At 38.8% G+C, this 17,576-nt stretch overlaps 1 protein-coding gene across 2 annotated transcripts in view; it reads right to left on the reverse strand.

Annotated features, from left to right (window-relative positions):
- CDON (cell adhesion associated, oncogene regulated) overlaps window positions 1–17,576 on the reverse strand; it is a 101,236-nt gene that overhangs the window by 35,613 nt on the left and 48,047 nt on the right. For both annotated transcript variants that reach the window (XM_082629711.1, XM_082629710.1), the window contains exons 7-12: window positions 16,080–16,349; window positions 12,327–12,680; window positions 9,062–9,351; window positions 7,057–7,231; window positions 4,783–4,911; window positions 1,028–1,231 (exon numbers count right to left, since the gene is read on the reverse strand). In XM_082629711.1, the coding sequence (XP_082485837.1) occupies window positions 1,028–1,231; window positions 4,783–4,911; window positions 7,057–7,231; window positions 9,062–9,351; window positions 12,327–12,680; window positions 16,080–16,349 (1,422 nt within the window). The remainder of the gene's footprint in view (window positions 1–1,027; window positions 1,232–4,782; window positions 4,912–7,056; window positions 7,232–9,061; window positions 9,352–12,326; window positions 12,681–16,079; window positions 16,350–17,576) is intronic.

Consider the following 17,576-nt stretch of genomic DNA (forward strand, 5'->3'; position numbering starts at 1 on the left):
TTGGATTAGATATTAAGAACTTTAAAAAAAACTCTAAGGATTGTGAGTTTCTGAAAATCTGAATCTAAAGAATAAATTAGACTCCTAAAGCAAGTTTCCTAAAAGCTCAAAAATAACCCCTGGGCATCTGAAGACAGTCTTTTCTGTCTGTAAAATGTTCCTTAGCTTTGCCCATATTTAAAACTGCCATCTTCTCCCAACTGTACCTACATGTTCCTGGGCTCCTCATGTTACCTGTTTAGACAAACACAGGTATTTGCTACTAAAGTACATTTAAAAGTCCATCAACAAAAATGGTCATGAAACCCAAACAAATAAAAGTAAAGAAAGTTGATTTGTGATTCCTGCTTTTCTCTCTTACAGATTAATTTCTTTCATACACTGGGGGGCTGGGGGAGTCCCCTGCTGCTGAAACAAAACTTACAGAACAGAGAGGTGTTAGTGTTGTCTCGTCTTCATAAAATAAAGCAATGGGTCTAACCATGCTGAGATGCATCATCAGATCGATTTTAGTCAAATAAGCAATTTTTCTCTTAAAATATTCATTCACAGCAAAACAGACACACACACACACACACACACACAGATGTCACCACAACACTGTTTCTATTTATTCGCAGTTAGAAATAATCTAAAACCCAGAAATGATGAATGGTTAAGAAAATCATGGTGTACTTACTTGGTAGATACACAGTTATTAAAATTGAGTTTCTGAAGAATTGTTAATGATATTGGAAAATGCATACGATATAATATAGGGGAAAGGGGTCACAAGATAATATTTATGGCACGATCCTGGTTTGTATTAGAAAGGAAAAAAGACTAGAAAGAAATACAACAAAATATAAACAATGGTTATCTCTGGATGGGTGGGTTTCAGGTGACTATTCTCTTTTTATATTTTATTTTCAAATTTTTATACAATAAGCTCATATTACTTTAACAATTAGAAGAATATGAGATTATTAAGAATTTGCATCTAAAGTCAGCACTGATGGTTTAAAAGAAAATGTTTTCATATCACTACCTGGCTCTAAACTACGCACTTCCACAGAAAGTTTGGAAGGAGGAATGTCTTCAGCTGCCACCAGCCAATCGCTAGTCCGCATCCGTTTATATTCGACCTTGAAGGCAGTGATTGGAGACCCCCCATTTGCCCGAGGAATCCAAGTGACATAGACGGACGTCTCTGATGCAGTGGAGATAGTGGGCCGATCAGGTGCCTCTGGGACTGGAAATGGAAACATTCATTTCAATAACCCGCGGCAGCAGAGACAAGAATGACTCAAATCGACTGCAAGGGATAAATCCCAAACATCATTGTCTTAACGGCTCTTCACCAAACTTCTTTCCAGAGTTAACAGTATTATGACTACCCTCCTGTCCTCTGTTAAAAGCTAATGGGCAATGAAATTGCCAAATATAGCACGGAAGGAAGGAAGAGTGAAAATTTATATATATATATATATATATATATTTTTTTTTTTTTTTTTTTTTTTTTTTTTCCGGTACGCGGGCCTCTCACTGTTGTGGCCTCTCCCGTTGCAGAGCACAGGCTCCGGACACGCAGGCTCAGTGGCCATGGCTCATGGGCCCAGCCGCTCCGCGGCATGTGGGCTCTTCCCGGACCGGGGCACGAACCCGTGTCCCCTGCATCGGCAGGCGGACTCTCAACCACTGCGCCACCAGGGAAGCCCTAAAATTTATAAATTTGATAATTAGCTCTAAAACACTGAAAGTTAATGAGTATGATCATTATGACCATGCTATCTTGGATTCCTGGCTAAAACAGTGAATACGTAATTATTACTTGGTGCTTCAAGTCTGACTGTGGTTAAAATTTACAGTAAATTTTCAAAATGATGTGTTACTTAAATGTTTTTCTTTACCCATCCAAGCTACAGAAAACATAGTCAGCAAACGATCTACAGATTATTATATTAGCTATTACTATTGTAGCCTATCAATAATCAGTAATGTAGCTATTACTTTTGTAGGAATGCTACTCCAAAGAACAGACTGCAAGCAGTAAATAGGGATAAAACTTAACCAATAATATCAATACTAATAAAAATGGGAGGAGAGAAAGCAGGAAGGCAGGATGCGCAGTTAAGAGACAAGTGCTATCAGGAAACTGATAATCCACGTGATCATGCACATGACCTTGTAGAAAAAGGGGGTCAGAGAGCTAATGTCTGGCAGTTTTCAGTTAGCACTGCCAAGGGGAGGGGATGTCCTAGTCCCCAAATGGGACGGTTTCAATTCTGTGGCAGGTAGAAACCTCAGTGGTGAGCTCATCAGTCATTTAAACCGTGTACCTAACACTTCTTGCTGACCAAGCAATCTTGTGGTTATAACGGGCTTCCCATTTGGTTCCTAAAGGAAAGGATGCAGATAGAAACAATCCGGTCTGTATGACAGTTACATTAAACTGCCCATTTCAGTTTACATTAATCACCTGTGAATTTTGTAAGAGTGAGCTGGTTCTCAAGAGACCAACTATCCTTTGGCATGCTAACAATCCAGTTTCTAGAGCTAAAACAAGGAGGACCAACTCTGGGCCACGGTTACATTACTCTGGTGAATTACTCAGGGAGCCCTGTCTCTGTCCAGCTTGGGCCTGGCCTCAAGCAACACCCCTCTGTCTCAACACCTCTTCAATCTGACTGCAAATACACAAGAACAAAATAATGTTGCATATGGTACCTGCATGGAGAAAACTGGCATTTTAAAAATAAACTGCTTAATGGATAAAAAGAGGAAGATATTCAAAGCAGGCAACTTGGCATGATACTTACTGTATTCCTTTCAAGTTAGAAAGCAATGGAAACAGAATGAATAGAAGTGTTAGTGAATCTCTTTTTTTTAATATCAGATAACCAAACAATTTCCTATGTTGATTCACGTGAGGTTAAAACTCATCAAAGAATACCACAGACCAAGTAGAAAAAGAAAGTTATTAGGGGAAAGTCTCTCCTGAGAAGAATATCATCAATATGTAAAAGAAATAGTGTGTGACTGTTAGGAGATAGAAGAAAGAATACTGCTCTTGGCGTTCAAATATCTGACTGTGAGTAGCAGTTCCACCACTTTCTGGATGGTGCATGTTGATGATCTTTCTGGATGACCTTAGGCAAGCTGCATAACCTCCTCGAGAGTCTCAGTTTCCTGATTTGTAAAATAGTTATGCTACCTTCCTCACAGGGATGTTGTGAAGATTAAATAAATCACTTCTTTATGGTTATCTCTGCTTGGATAACTCCAAACTCATGATTTCCAGAACAGAATCCACAATCTTCACCTAAAGATTCTTATTACCTATCTTGGTAAATGGTCCAAGTTGCCCAAGCCCAAGGCACCATATTTCTTCCTCTCATTCAGTGTAGATTCAACTCCCTTTATCTCTCACCTGTGTCCTCCTTCTCCACTCACACTGCCACTCTCTTTATTTCTAAGCCTCACTGTTGCCACTCCTCCTGTCCCATCTCTAAAATCCTTCAGGCTTCTTTATGGCTTCTGGGGAAAGACTAAATTTTTAAGTACATCATATATGGCACCCGCCCACCTCCCCACTGTAGCATCACTTCACACAGCAACCAGTCACGCTCAATAAAATCTCTGAATCTCTAAATGAAATAGAACATGTCATTCATCTGTCTCTGCACAAGGAGGGGTCTCTGCCTAGAACTCCTTCTCCTGTTTCTTCATCCAGCGGTAACATCTTATCTTTGAGGCTTAGCTCAGGACGCCTCTCATCACCACTGGGCCTCCTTCATAGCAAGCGAGTGATTTAGATATTTCTCTTTTTACCTCACAACAACAAGGGTGGAATCAAAATCACTGTTATGGGTTAATTTGTCTGTCTTCCCTACTATATTGGTATTGGTTTAATTGTCTGTATCATCCACTATACTGTAAACTTCTCCAAGGGCAAGATTTATTTTATTTCTGCTGCTCCAGCATTTAGTACAATGTGTTAAGTCATAAGGTTTTTGTTCTTCCGATGTCAGTTTTATACCTATGAAGTTGGCACTCCTATATCTGCTTAAGGAAACGGAAAGGTTCCTCAGAAGTAAAAGGGCTCAAGAAAAAGCAGCTCATGATATTGAAGATGCAGAGGTGCTCCAGAGGGGTGTTCAAATGTTATGGCTTGCTTTTGTCTGAAACCAATGCATGGAAGACTATAAAAATAGGGAAGAGAAGCTTGACAATTCTTAGAGCTCAGCAATAAAATGTTAAGCCCTCCCTAGATCACGAAAAGCACATTATGTTGTAACAGTAGAATTCATGTGTGATTAAGTACTGAAAAGAAGTCTTTTGAAAATTCTACTGCTACGGCATCTAAAAACCGTAAGATATAACAATAATGCTGAGTATGCCATGTAGTCCATTCAATAATAAAAACTAAATCTTACTCTGGGTACCATCATACGTTTTGACAAAACATTTTTTTTAAAAAAGTCAGATGTTCAGAGTTCAAATGTAAATATGGTTTCCTTGCCAGAGAGGAGACAGAAAAATCCCTTTTGTGAGTTATAAAAACTTAGTATCATAACATTTTGAATTTGAGTTTAAATACAAACCATGGTACTGGGTTACCAAGATCTGAATATAAAGGACATTTAAAAAATGGTTGAAATAGAACCTAAAGGAGCTGTATGGTAGGATATAATCTGAATAGTAAACAAACACCCTGTGCCACTCCACCCCCCAAATAATCTGAAACAGGTCAGTTACATCTGAAAACAAGCAAAATGAATAAATGAAGGGTCTTCTCTTTACCTCCACTGTGTCTGGAAGGATCTGTGAGTATCACTCCAAAGTTGTCTGCAGCCTCTGAAACAACAGGGCGCTTAGGGATGCCGACAGGTGGAGAGGAGGCCTGAGTGTTTTTGGATGATGTTGTTTTCTCTAGAAAGGTATAATAATAATATAATATAATATAAGCATCTATGTATAAATAAGAAAAGATACTATGAAACTCACCTGGCATATAGATATAAATATATAAACTTATCGTTACAGTGTCTAAATTTAAAACCTACATTGTAATTACTTAGCTAATATGAGGAATTAACTTTAAAAATTACTTTGGCTTTTTGTAGTACCTATAACTAAAATGTGTCTTTCTTCACCAGGCTAGCTTTAATTTACACATAGAAAAAATGACACAAGTGAAAAAGCCAAATGACTAGAGTGAAGGTTTTCAAACTATTCACTCATTTTTCTTTTTACTGTACATATTTCTTAATTCTGACACATAAATTCATTATTTAAGAACTTCTGTTAAGCTTCTTCACGAGAAAGCTGTCATGTTAAGTTTTAAAATTTCAAGAGGCAAAAAGTGAAATTGGGTGATTGTTTTAAAACTGAAATACATGCTTACTATTCAGTATTTGTAGGTCAGACTTTATAAACAACTAAGGACTAATTACGGAAGTTAACTCAAAATACATTTCAAATAAGAAATACTCGGTATTTTTCAGACCAGACTCAGTAATTAGATGAAAGGGTCTTTTCCTTTTTCTTTTTTTCCGTTTTAATTAATTAATTAATTTTTTTTTGCCTCCACTGGTCTTTGTTGCTGGGCACGGGCTTTCTCTAGTTGTGGCGAGCAGGGCTACTCTTTGTTGTGGTATTTGGCTTCTCATTGTAGTGGCTTCTCTTGTTGTGCAGCACAGGCTCTAGGTGCGCGGGCTTCAGTAGTTGTGGCACACGGGCTCAGTAGTTGTGGCATACGGGCTCAGTAGTTGTGGTGCACGGGCTTAGTTGCTCCGCGGCATGTGGGATCTTTCTGGACCAGGGCTTGAACCTGTGTCCCCTGCATTGGCAGGTGGATTCTTAACCACTGCACCAGCAGGGAAGTCCGAAAGGATCTTTTTCAAAAGCCAATAGACAATTTCTTCTCAATCATCAGAACTCCTTTTTAATACTGTGCCACCCTAAGAATACTCCTCTCCCCAATTCCCATCTCTGCTCACCGAAGTCTTTTTGTTCACTTATGGCCAACCTCCGGTGGCATCTTTTCAATCAAGCTACCCTCACAAGCTACCCCACAGAAAGACTATCCTCTGGCATCTTCTCTGTAAGTCTTTCCTAGTCTTTGTCAGATCTGGTTTCTCTCCCTATTCCCTTGCCCTCCTCCAGTCTATCCTTACCCTACAGCCAGTATGTCCCATTGAAACACACAACAGATTGTGTCACAACTCTGATCAAAACCCTCCAAAGCTTCTGGCTCACTCAGGTTCAAAGTCAGTATCCTTGCAGGGTGGACAACATACTTAGTGCTTTGGCCACGCTGCCACCTCCCTGAGCGTTCTCCCCTCCCCACTTACTTTACTCCCATCACTACGGCCCCTCAGTGTTCCTAGGGCACACCAAGTACACCCACCCCAGGGCCTTTGCACTTGCTTATCCTCTCTATTGGGATGTTCTTGCCCTAGATACCCATGGTTTTCATGCACCTCCTTTAAGTTCTGCTCTGCTGTCAACTAGTCATTGAGGAGTTCTCTGGCCACCTGCTCAAATTGTGACAACTGCTATCTCATATACTTCCTATACTATACCCATCCCTTAATTTATTTCTCTTGTTAACACTCACCACCTACTAATGTTCTTATAACTTATCTCTCCCAACTAGAATGGAAGCTCCATGAGGGCAAAGGAGTATTGTCTATTTTGTTTACTGCCTGGCACAGAGAAGCCATTCAGTAAATATTAGCTGAACCGAAATTTTGCCTTGAGTTGGTATTTATGTATATATGTTACCTTTCTTAACAAAGTAGAAGCTCCATTAGGATGGATCTTGTCTTGATCATCTTCATTTTCCCTGCATCACGTACCCTACTGTCTTACCTATAACAAGCCCTCAAAAATATCTGTGAAATACTGGATGGAATAGAAGAATACAACCATCTAAATGTGGCCTCAAAAGTTACTATAAAAGGTTTATTTAGTAACTCTGTAAACAAGAATCTCTACTTCCCCAAAAGACACCTATTATTAAAGTGACATCAAGACAGCCAACTCCTTCCACCTAAGGAAGATTATATTCACCTTTGCTGGTTCGGAAGGTGAGCATGGCAGGCTGTCCTTCACCTGCTGCACTCCTTGCCACCATCAAAACTTCGTAGAGACTCGACGGCTCCAGTTCCGTTAAATGGAGCTCATTTTCACTTCCTGGGACTCGAACTGTGTGCCATCTTCCCACCACGCCAACACCATCTTCCAGCTACTCAAGGGAAAATAAGGCATTTTTTTAAAAAAACGAGATACAGGGCAGAAGAATCTTCCATTCCAACTGGGTAAAAACTAGAAGTCATTCAATTCCAGATGAATTTTGGGAAGTAATACACTATCGAAAGTGAAAGAGATGTAACACCTCTCCACATTAAGAAATAGAAGGAGCCCTATAGCAAGAACTTAGGGATTCTCACTGTGAAAAGACTCCTGCTCCCTTAGCTGCCACTAACTTATGGCCTCAGGCAAGTTATTTGATCACCCAGTTTGTTTCCTTTTCTTGTAATGGAAACAATGCTCCTTTCTTACTGGGCTAATGGGAGAATTAAATAAGTATACAATAACATGTATTAATGATAATATATATTATGCATAATATATGATAAATCAAAATATACATTATGTATGTCTATACGTGTATAAATTATATCATTATGCATTATATGTTTCCAACAGTCTTGCTTCATGTCTTGACACTGCTCAACGTGAGCTCAAGGAAACAGAAGGAGATCCAACCTGTTGGGTCTTGATTAATGGAACCAAGAGCCAACATTACATGGGAAGTTTCACGTGGATGAGAAACCAGTGAGACTACCTGCATCTAGAATCATCAGGTTACAAATAGTGAATAAACTCTCAAATATCACCACGTTAATTTTTCCAGATATTAAAAATATTACTGGGCTTCCCTGGTGGCGCAGTAGTTGAGAGTCCGCCTGCCAATGCAGGGGACGCGGGTTTGTGCCCCGGTCTGGGAAGATCCTACATGCCGCGGAGCGGCTGGGCCCGTGAGCCATGGCCGCTGGGCCTGTGCATCTGGAGCCTGTGCTCCGCAACAGGAGAGGCCACAACAGTGAGAGGCCCGCGTACCGCAAAAAAAAAAAAAAAAAAAAAAAAAAATTACTATAAGGGGAGGGATGGAGTGGGAGGCTGGGGTTAGCAAATGTAAGCTTTTATATACAGGATGGATAAACAACAAGGTCCTACTGCAGAGCACAGGGAACTATATCCAGTATCCTGTGATAAGCCGTAATGGAAAAGAATCTGAAAAAAAGAATGTATCTATAGGTATAACTGAATCACTTTGCTGTACAGCAGTAATTAACACAACATTGTAAATCAACTATACTTCAATAAAAAAATACCTAAAGAAAAAATATTACTGTTAAATGATGGATGCCAAAATATCTTGAGCATAGAAAATTATTTTAAATATGAGTGCATATCCTCCCATTTCATTTACAGTCTCATTAAACAAAGAGGGGAGATTTTTTTTCATTTTGCTTTAATAGAAGCCTGTGGATGAAAAACATCATCTGAAAAATCAACTGAGACAATCAAGGTTCACCATAATAAATGACCAAACAATGTAAGGTTTTAATACAATTAAGAAGAGAACTTGAAATGAAAACATTTGTCAGAGATTATAAGGGACAACTCTGTTCAAACAGTTGTTTCTAATAAGAAACTGCTTTTTTACTAAATAAACTGCATTATGCCATCTCAGAGAGGGAAGGAATTACTTTTTAAAAATTGATTTATAGAACTTTATACCCAAAGGGTTAAAATATTTGATTAAAAATGTCTAGAAGTTACTGGGTTCTTAGAATCCCAATTTGAGGGGAAATTATTTGTACTTCATTCTTACTGCTTTTATAAGACTGGTAAATCCAGCATGATTGCTGGCATTTCTCTCCCAAACTCATCATTCTGGGACACTCCTGTTTCCTGCCACTCTACAAACGTGAAAGATAATAAGCACGTGTTATACACAGGATGTGAAGGTGTGAGAAGAGAAAGATGATAAATGAGAAGACATTACCTTTCGATACTTCACAAAATAGGCGTTGATGGGCAGCCCGCCATCCTTCCCCGCCCTCCAGACCAGGTTGTACGTATCTGGTGTGTGCGTCTGTGGGGGGCTCAGAATGATGGGGGCATCGGGGACAGAGGTACCACTAGCGTTTTTCTCTGATGATGATTCTGTAGCACTGGAATGTTCCTTCAATGGAAATGGGCTCAATAGTCCAGTTTCTGAACCATCACTTTTATCATTCTGAGTGGGATCAGAAGGTGTGACTATTTCTGCTTTTGTATTTGTTTCAAAAGGAACTGCAGAGAAACGGAGACAGAAAAAGAGGAGATAGAAGAAATTCATTATTTCAGGGTCTCTCATACAGTGATCTAACACACTGTCAGCACAGTTTGAGCCCTAGAAGTTAAAGCAGGTAACATTTCAATTTATGATTCATGGAAACATCTAATCTCCAGTAGCCATCTCTTATTCATGAAGGAGCAAATTAATTGTCTGAAAAATCAGTTCTATGATGCAGGGGTTTAGTAGCTGAAAGGATGCCATTCTTCCTTGCTCAATACCAGCATTTCCTCTTTTACAACAGCAATTTGCTAGTGTAACCTCAGAAGATTTTAAGTTGGAGAACAACTTTAACTCTAGTTGGTAAATGAAACACAATGAGTCATGCATTCCCTTGGGAACAAAGTAAAATAAATAGTAAAGAAAAGGTCAAGAGTCAGGCTATTACCTACTGGGTAGCTAGTCTCCAAAGATATCTCAATATTCACACCCTTGAGCAGTCCCCTCCCACGCTGAATCCCAGCTGCCCTGTGACTCGTTTTAAATTAACCGACGCCAGGCCCAAGAGAGGCTGCCCTCTTCCAGGCTTAAGCCTTAAGAAGGCCTGGCACCCCTACTATAGTGCTGCCACATACAGATAGATGCCCAAGCTAGCCGTGGAGAGGGGTGATGGGGGGGAGGGAGAGGGGGAGAGGGAGGGGACGTGGGTGAGCACGTATGGTGAGGAGAGAGCAATTTATGAAAACAAATAAACTGCCAGCACAATAAAACCCGAGGGTTGACAGCCTAGTTCCTCTAAAGCACTATTAATACTGGCAATGAAAAGTCTCCTAGTTTTGTGGAGGAAGGGAGCTGAGGAAACAACGGCAGAGTTTCTTTTCCACAATGAAGTCGGATTCCTGGGGAAAGGTGGGAGTGTATTTGGAGAACTACTGCAGTTTCATAGAGAACCTACCAAAAAACAGGACTAACAGTGGAAGGTCGGTTCTCTGGTTCTCTGTTTGTTTAAAAGAGAGAAAAGGTGTCCCAGAAGCATCCTCCATCAAAGAAAACAAGAAGCTAGTGGGATAATAATATAGAAGAAAACTAATTAAGTTCACTGAGACAGCTTCCAAATATTGCTCCTGGAACAGTCGTGTTTATCTAGTGAGTCAGAATGTGGGCTGGATGTGAAGGGTGTGGTCGAGAGCCTGTTAATGAAGAGATGGACTCTAGCAAGTAGAGGCAATTAGCTGTGGCTTAGGGCAGTGGAGAAGGACCTTTTTATCATTAGTGTTTCATGGATCCTCTGGGCAGGTCACCACTGGGAAGTGGTATTTGGCTGTAGAAGAGTTTGAATACCACACGCCTCAGTTTATACAGAGGCATGAGAAAAAATGTTATGCTACGGCCTGTGTCTACTGCAGGAGTATCAAAACCCCACTTGTGTTCAGGCTGCAATGAGACTTTTCCATAACTTTCATCGAAAGGGGATTCAATTAATTTTCTTCTACTATTCCCGATAACAGAATTTGAGCACTCACGGATACTAGATACAATTCATAAGGCCTTCACAGTACTTTCCAAAGGTTCTTCACGTACATGATCTCAATTTATCTTCAAAATAACTCTGTAAAATGGTCAGAAGAGACATCTAGCATTTTTTAAGGTAGAATGTTTTTTGAACTGGAAAACAGATTGATAAAACTCTGGCTTTCTAAGTACTATAACTATGGTAATGTCTATGAATTAATGACTCTGAGTTGAAACCAGTTCAACAGGGAACGGAACCAGATCTGCCAAAGTTGTTCCCACTGTGACCACTCAAACCAGCAACCCCACCCTAAACTATTTAGGACCCCAGGCCAACTCCCATTATAGTTTTGAAAAGTTACAACTCACTCTACAAATATTTGTACATCCAGGACCTCAAAAACCCAAGGTCTCTGGAAAGAAAAAAAAGGTGGGGGAGAGAGTCATCTTGCTTACTTCCCCCTTCATAACAAATAAAGTAAAGGCTGCCAGCATGCTAGAATTTAATAATAAGCTCAGATTCCCATGGGAAGAAGTGGGCTGTTATGTGCTGTTCTGAGCTTTAATAGACTTAGCTAGACTTCAGTAATTACTATAGAGCATGTAAAAGAAGCAACGAAGGACCACTCAGGTAGGATGTAGCTCATGGGGTTACTATACATAAAAAAATGGTATTTATCAAGACATAAAATCCTGGGAGTGATGGGGATCTTAAAGATCTAGAAAGATCTAATCTAAACAAGTTATATATCTTCTAAGGGCTTCAGATTTCTCATATTTAAAGTGAGGGCCTTCCCTGGTGGCGCAGTGGTTGAGAGTCTGCCTGCCAATGCAGGGGACACGGGTTCATGCCCCGGTCCAGGAAGATCCCACATGCCACGGAGCGGCTGGGCCCATGAGCTGTGGCCGCTGGGCCTGTGTGTCCGGAGCCTGTGCTCCGCAACGGGAGAGGCCACAACAGTGAGAGGCCCGCGTACCACAAAAAAAAAAAAAAAAAAAAAAAAGAATATTATATTATACACTCTATTAGAACAATAACTTTGGATAAGGTTGAGGCAAATATACAGATGGGTGTGGTTTGACAGTACACATGACTCAGCATTCCCAATAAAAGCCAACTCTTTAGACTGAATACTATCCTTACTAAGGGCCCACCTGAAAAATATCTGCAACGATATTTTCAGCTTAGAAAACCAAAAGCATTAATGCCCCAAAGAGGTCATACCTTGGGCTTGCTCCCAAATGAAAGTGTCCTATAGGACAACTACAAGCTTAACAGACCCACCAGAAGTGGAGACCAAAGTTCATCTGGTTCGCATAAGGCCAAATACCAAAAAATGCAATTCTACATTTCACTGTTGTTGGTAAATACATATATATTTAGAGGTTGCTAGACTCATTAAAATCTACTTCAAATCACTTTATCCTCTACTATCAAAGGAAACCATTCACCTGGGAAAAGATACTAATAACAACTCACCAACAGTGAGGACGGCTTCCGACTGTGTGGTGCCGTGTGCGTTTGCAGCTTCGCAGGTGTACTTCCCAGCGTGTTCCCGAGTAACAGCCTGAATATATAGAGAGCTTGAGCCAGCCTGGGACATGATGAAGTACACAGGCTCCAGGTCAGAACCCCCAGGTCTTGATAAGTGCGGTTTTCGGGATTTAGATCTAAGAACTTGAGACAAATGGCTGGTTATCAATCCATGCCTGTCGTACCAACGAATGGCTGGAACCGGCACCCCGGTGGCATTGCAGGACAAAGTCACGGAGCCTCCAGAGGCCACCTCTGCACTTGCGGGTGCTGTGATTATAACAGGCTTGAGTCCACTGTCTGTTAAAAAAAAGTAATTCACATAAATTAAGAACATTATAGTATCTACAATGCAAATAATTTCATCCTATTACATAAATGTTGTGTCATGCGCAAGTAGCTGTCTTAGAAACATCTTTCATATGTGTGTTTCTAAACAGTGTTTTACATGAAGAACAGTGTGGTGAACATGTGCATTCACTGAAGTAACAGTGTTTGCAATGTCATTAGCAAGTAGTAATGATAATAGTAATGATTAGAACAAAGATATCTCCTTCCTTGTTAGTTCGCTTCTCAAAATATTCTATATTTTCTTCAAAAACTGTGCCATTTTGCCTTTCATATATAGGTCTTTAATCCACTGGAAATTTGTCTTTGTGTACAATGTGAGTTAGAGATTTAATTTCTTCTCCATTTTGATAGCCAATTATCCTACATCAAATCTTGAAATGGATATCCTCTCCCTGGTGATCTTCAATGCCACCTAAGTCAAATCCTTAGTGCAAATCCTTTTTGGTGGTCTCTGTCTCGTTCCAAGAGTCTATTTGTCTGTTCCTGCACCAATAATACAACACTGTCTTAATTACTATAGATTTCTGTGTATGTTCTAATATCTGGTAAAGCAAGGTCCCCACTTTCTTGTTCTTCTTCTTTTAGAGTGTCTTTTAAATTACTTTTTCTGCCTGTTGCTAATTGTAATGGTTAATTTTCTGTGTCAGCTTGACTGGGCTAAGGGATGCCCAGATAACTAGCTGCGTTTGTGAGTGTGTTTCCAGAAGAAATTAGCATCTGAATTGGTAAACCGAGTATAGCAGATGGCCCTCCCCAATGTGGGTGGGCACAATGCAATCCGTTGAGGGCCTCAGTAGAACAAAAATGCAGAGGAAGGGCGAATCCCTCTATGAGCTGAGCCATCCTTCTTCTGCCCTAGGACACTGGACATCAGTGCTCCTGGACCTCTGGCTTTTGGACTTAGGTTGAGACTTATACCATCACTCCTCCTCCTACAGCTCAATTGCATCATTGGCTTCCCTCCTTCTCCAGTATGTAGATGGCAGACTTGTCCTCCATAACTGTGTGAGCCAGTTTCTATAATAAATCTCCTCCTATGTGTAAATTATATATCCTCTTGTGTTTTGTTTCTCTAGAGAAACCTGGCTAATACACTCGTACATAGAAAGGCAACATTCTTGTTTATTGGTCTTTATCCAGCCACCTTGCTAAAAGCTTTTATTATTTCTAACAATTTGCCAACAAACTATTGAGGATTCTCTATATTGACAACCATAGCATCTGTGAATGAATAACGATTGAGTTTTCTTTCTCTCTTATCCTTACATCTTTCATTTCTTTTTCTTGTCATTCTGTACTGATGAGAATCTCTGCTATGATGACAACTAAAAGAGATTTTAAAGGGAATGCTTAAACATTTCGCCATTAAAAGTAATGTTTTTTTTTTTTTTTTTTTTTTTTTTTTTTTTTTGCGGTATGCGGGCCTCTCACTGTTGTGGCCTCTCCCGTTGCGGAGCACAGGCTCCGGATGCGCAGGCCCAGCGGCCATGGCTCACGGGCCCAGCCGCTCCGCGGCATATGGGATCCTCCCAGACCGGGGCACGAACCCGTATCCCCTGCATCGGCAGGCGGACTCTCAACCACTGCGCCACCAGGGAGGCCCAAAAGTAATGTTTCCTGTGAGTTTTTGTTAGATACTCATTATCAAGTTAAGAAAGTTCCTTCTATTTCTGTTTTCCTAAGAGTGTCTATCATGGATACTGAATTATGTCAGATGTTTTTTTGCTTCTATGGAGATAATCATATTGTTTTTCTCCTTTATTCATTAAATAGGATGAATAATACTTTAAATTTTCTGATTGATTACCGGGATAACTCCTTACTTAAACTTTATCTTTACTGATCCTATTTTATCTTCATTTTCTATTTAATTGATTTCTGCCCATATCTTTATTATCTCCTTTCTTCTGTTTTCTTTAAATCTATTCTGTTATTTTACTTAGTTCACTAATTTTCAGTTTTACTAGCTTTCTTTTATAAGCATTTAAGGCTATAAACTCTATGTTCCTTTTTCCTATATCCCACACAATTTGACACTCATTATCATTGAAAGAATTTTAAATTTCCATTATGATTTTTTGACCCAGCTATTGAGAACTATAATTCTAAGTTTCCAAATACATGCCATTTAAAAATTATTTTTTGTTATTAACATCTAAATTAATTGCTCCAAGTTCAGAGAATTGGTCTCTATCATCCTGATTCTTTGAAATTTGAAATATTTATAACTCTCAGACAAAAGATTAATTTCCCTAATATATAAAGAACTCCTATAAATAAGAAAAAAGATCAACAACCTAATTTAAAATGGGCAAAAGACAATGAACAGTCAATACACAGGAAAGCAAATTCAAATGGCTCATAAACACATGATGAGATGCCCAACTTCATTCATAATAATAAAAAATATATAGATCAAAAGGTACTTTTTTTTAAACCTGTCAGATTGGCAAAGATTAAACAGAAATTTTGACAACACCATGCCTTGGTGAGGATATGTGGAAACATTGCTAGTGGGAGTGAAAACTAGTAACTATTTTAGAGAGTAATGATATCTATCAAAATTACCAAGACATATATGCTTTGATTCAGCAAGTTCATTTCTAGGAATTTATGTTAGAGATATTCACACATGTGCAAAATAATCTACGTAGAAGGACATCCATTGTAGACTTCTTGTAATAGTGAAGGATTAGAAGCAGCCATCAATGAGGTACTAGTCACGTCACCACAAGTATACAACGGAAGACTAAGCAGCCATTTGTAAAAAGGAATGAAAATACTCTTTAAGGTACCATATGAGAAGATGTCCAAGATATATGTGACGTGAAAAGTTCAGGGTAATTTTTAAGGTAAAATTCAAGGAAAAATGTTTAAGGAAAACTTCAAGGTAATTTATATGAATGCTACCACCATTTATGTTAAAAAAAACAGACATTGTTATTAAATGCACACAAGCTCACATGTTATATGTAATTGATTATATACATGCATACTAGGATAGTCAAGAAAATGATAAAACTATTTAGTTCTAAAAAGAAATCTGGCTGGCTGGGGAACATGAGTGAGACTTTTACCATGTGCTTTTCAAAATTATGCCTTTTCAAAACTATGTAGTATCTGTTGAAAAAATATTATAAAAAATATTTTTAAATGAGTGTGATTAAATAAGGTTGCTTCTTCATGGAAATGCCTACCTGCAACTAGAAAGGAACATGGAAAATGAACACTGCTCTGTTATGGTGATAGGATTACTTCCTTTTTTGTAAAAATGATTTAATTTTTAACCAGAACAAAACCCCATCTGTAAAGTAAAATCTCCTATGATTACATGACCTAAAAGCCTACCGTTTTCAATTTCCAGTCTCCCAGTAGACTGCGTAAATCCAATCCCATTATCTGCTACACACTGATACAGCCCAGAATCTTCCATGGTAACACCCCTGATTTTCAATCCATTTCCCACAGTTAGATGTCGTGGGGAACGACGAATGGGCCGTGCGTTGTGAAACCAGGTACGGTTGGGGGTTGGGTTCCCATGAACTTCACACGTGAATTGTACCGTGGCACCCAGAGACACTGTCTGATCCTGCAGTCCTTTAGAAATGGAAGCATGTTCTAAAAATAAAACAAATAAGAACTAATGAGAACCTACTGTATAGCACAGGGAACTCTACTCAGTACTCTATAATGACCTATATGGGAATAGAATCTAAAAAAGAGTGGATTATATGTGTATGTATAATTGATTCACTTTGCTGTACAGCAGAAGCTAACACAATATTGTAAATCAACTATACTCCAGTAAAAAATTAATAAAAAATAAAATAAATAAAAATATATAAATGAAAGTCTAGCCCTCAAGATGTACTTTTTAAATTATCACATGAGTCATACAAACTCTCCTCTCTATTAATAACTAGTTGAAATTGAATTGTATTATTTCCTCACATTCTCCCATCCACCATGGTCATCAAGAAAAAATTAGAAATGTATTTACTTTCCTCCAATAGGAAAATCATATGTTACTAAAACATTATAGCCTCTTTTTATAGATCTCTCCTCCCACTTAACCACCCCCCACCAACCCAACAAATGCACACACACATACATATATGCAGAGTTTCTAATCTTTGGCTTCTCTAAGCATTTGTTCCAGGTGATCTGTTTGAAATAAAGTAATCATTTCCCTGGATTTCACACTACACAAAAGCCAAAACAGAAGAATGCTTATTTGGAAGTTAAATTCTTTTTATGCTCAATTCTGCTTTGAGGTTACATGTATTCTGGGCAAAAATTTCCCTTTAGTATCCATCAAGTCACTTTTTACCTGGATAGAGTACATCATGTACCGGCATTTGTAACATATGCCCAAATTAAATGATTATGCATATTAACCTAGTCCTAATTATCATTAAATTTTAAAGCCCACTTGCCATACACTTATATTAATTCCAGTGTATGTCAGGCCACTGTTTCACATAAACAGGTGCAGAAGGTTTACAAAAACTATATTTACTATGAAAACTTTTTTTTTCCGGTTTTCATGAAAATCTGTTTTGATAAAGGAAAACATTTTTGAGATAGGTAGCTGGAAGAAAGGAATAGCTTTGAGATAAATAGTGTATATAGAAATATGGGTGAAAATAACACAAATTTTATGAGCCAGCTATAGTGAAAGCATTCCAAAAGGGAAAGTAAAATGAAATGATTTCTTTTTGAGATGACATTTTCTAGTCAGTACTCTGTCTTAGTTACGATTACTGGACACTACACACTGATACAGCCCAGAATCTTCCATCCTGTTGAATTCCAGTCTCTTTCTTCCACGTCATTGAGAAGGAA

Source organism: Mesoplodon mirus, assembly GCF_964341445.2.
Source record: "Mesoplodon mirus genome assembly, chromosome: 7".
NCBI lineage: Eukaryota > Metazoa > Chordata > Mammalia > Artiodactyla > Ziphiidae > Mesoplodon > Mesoplodon mirus.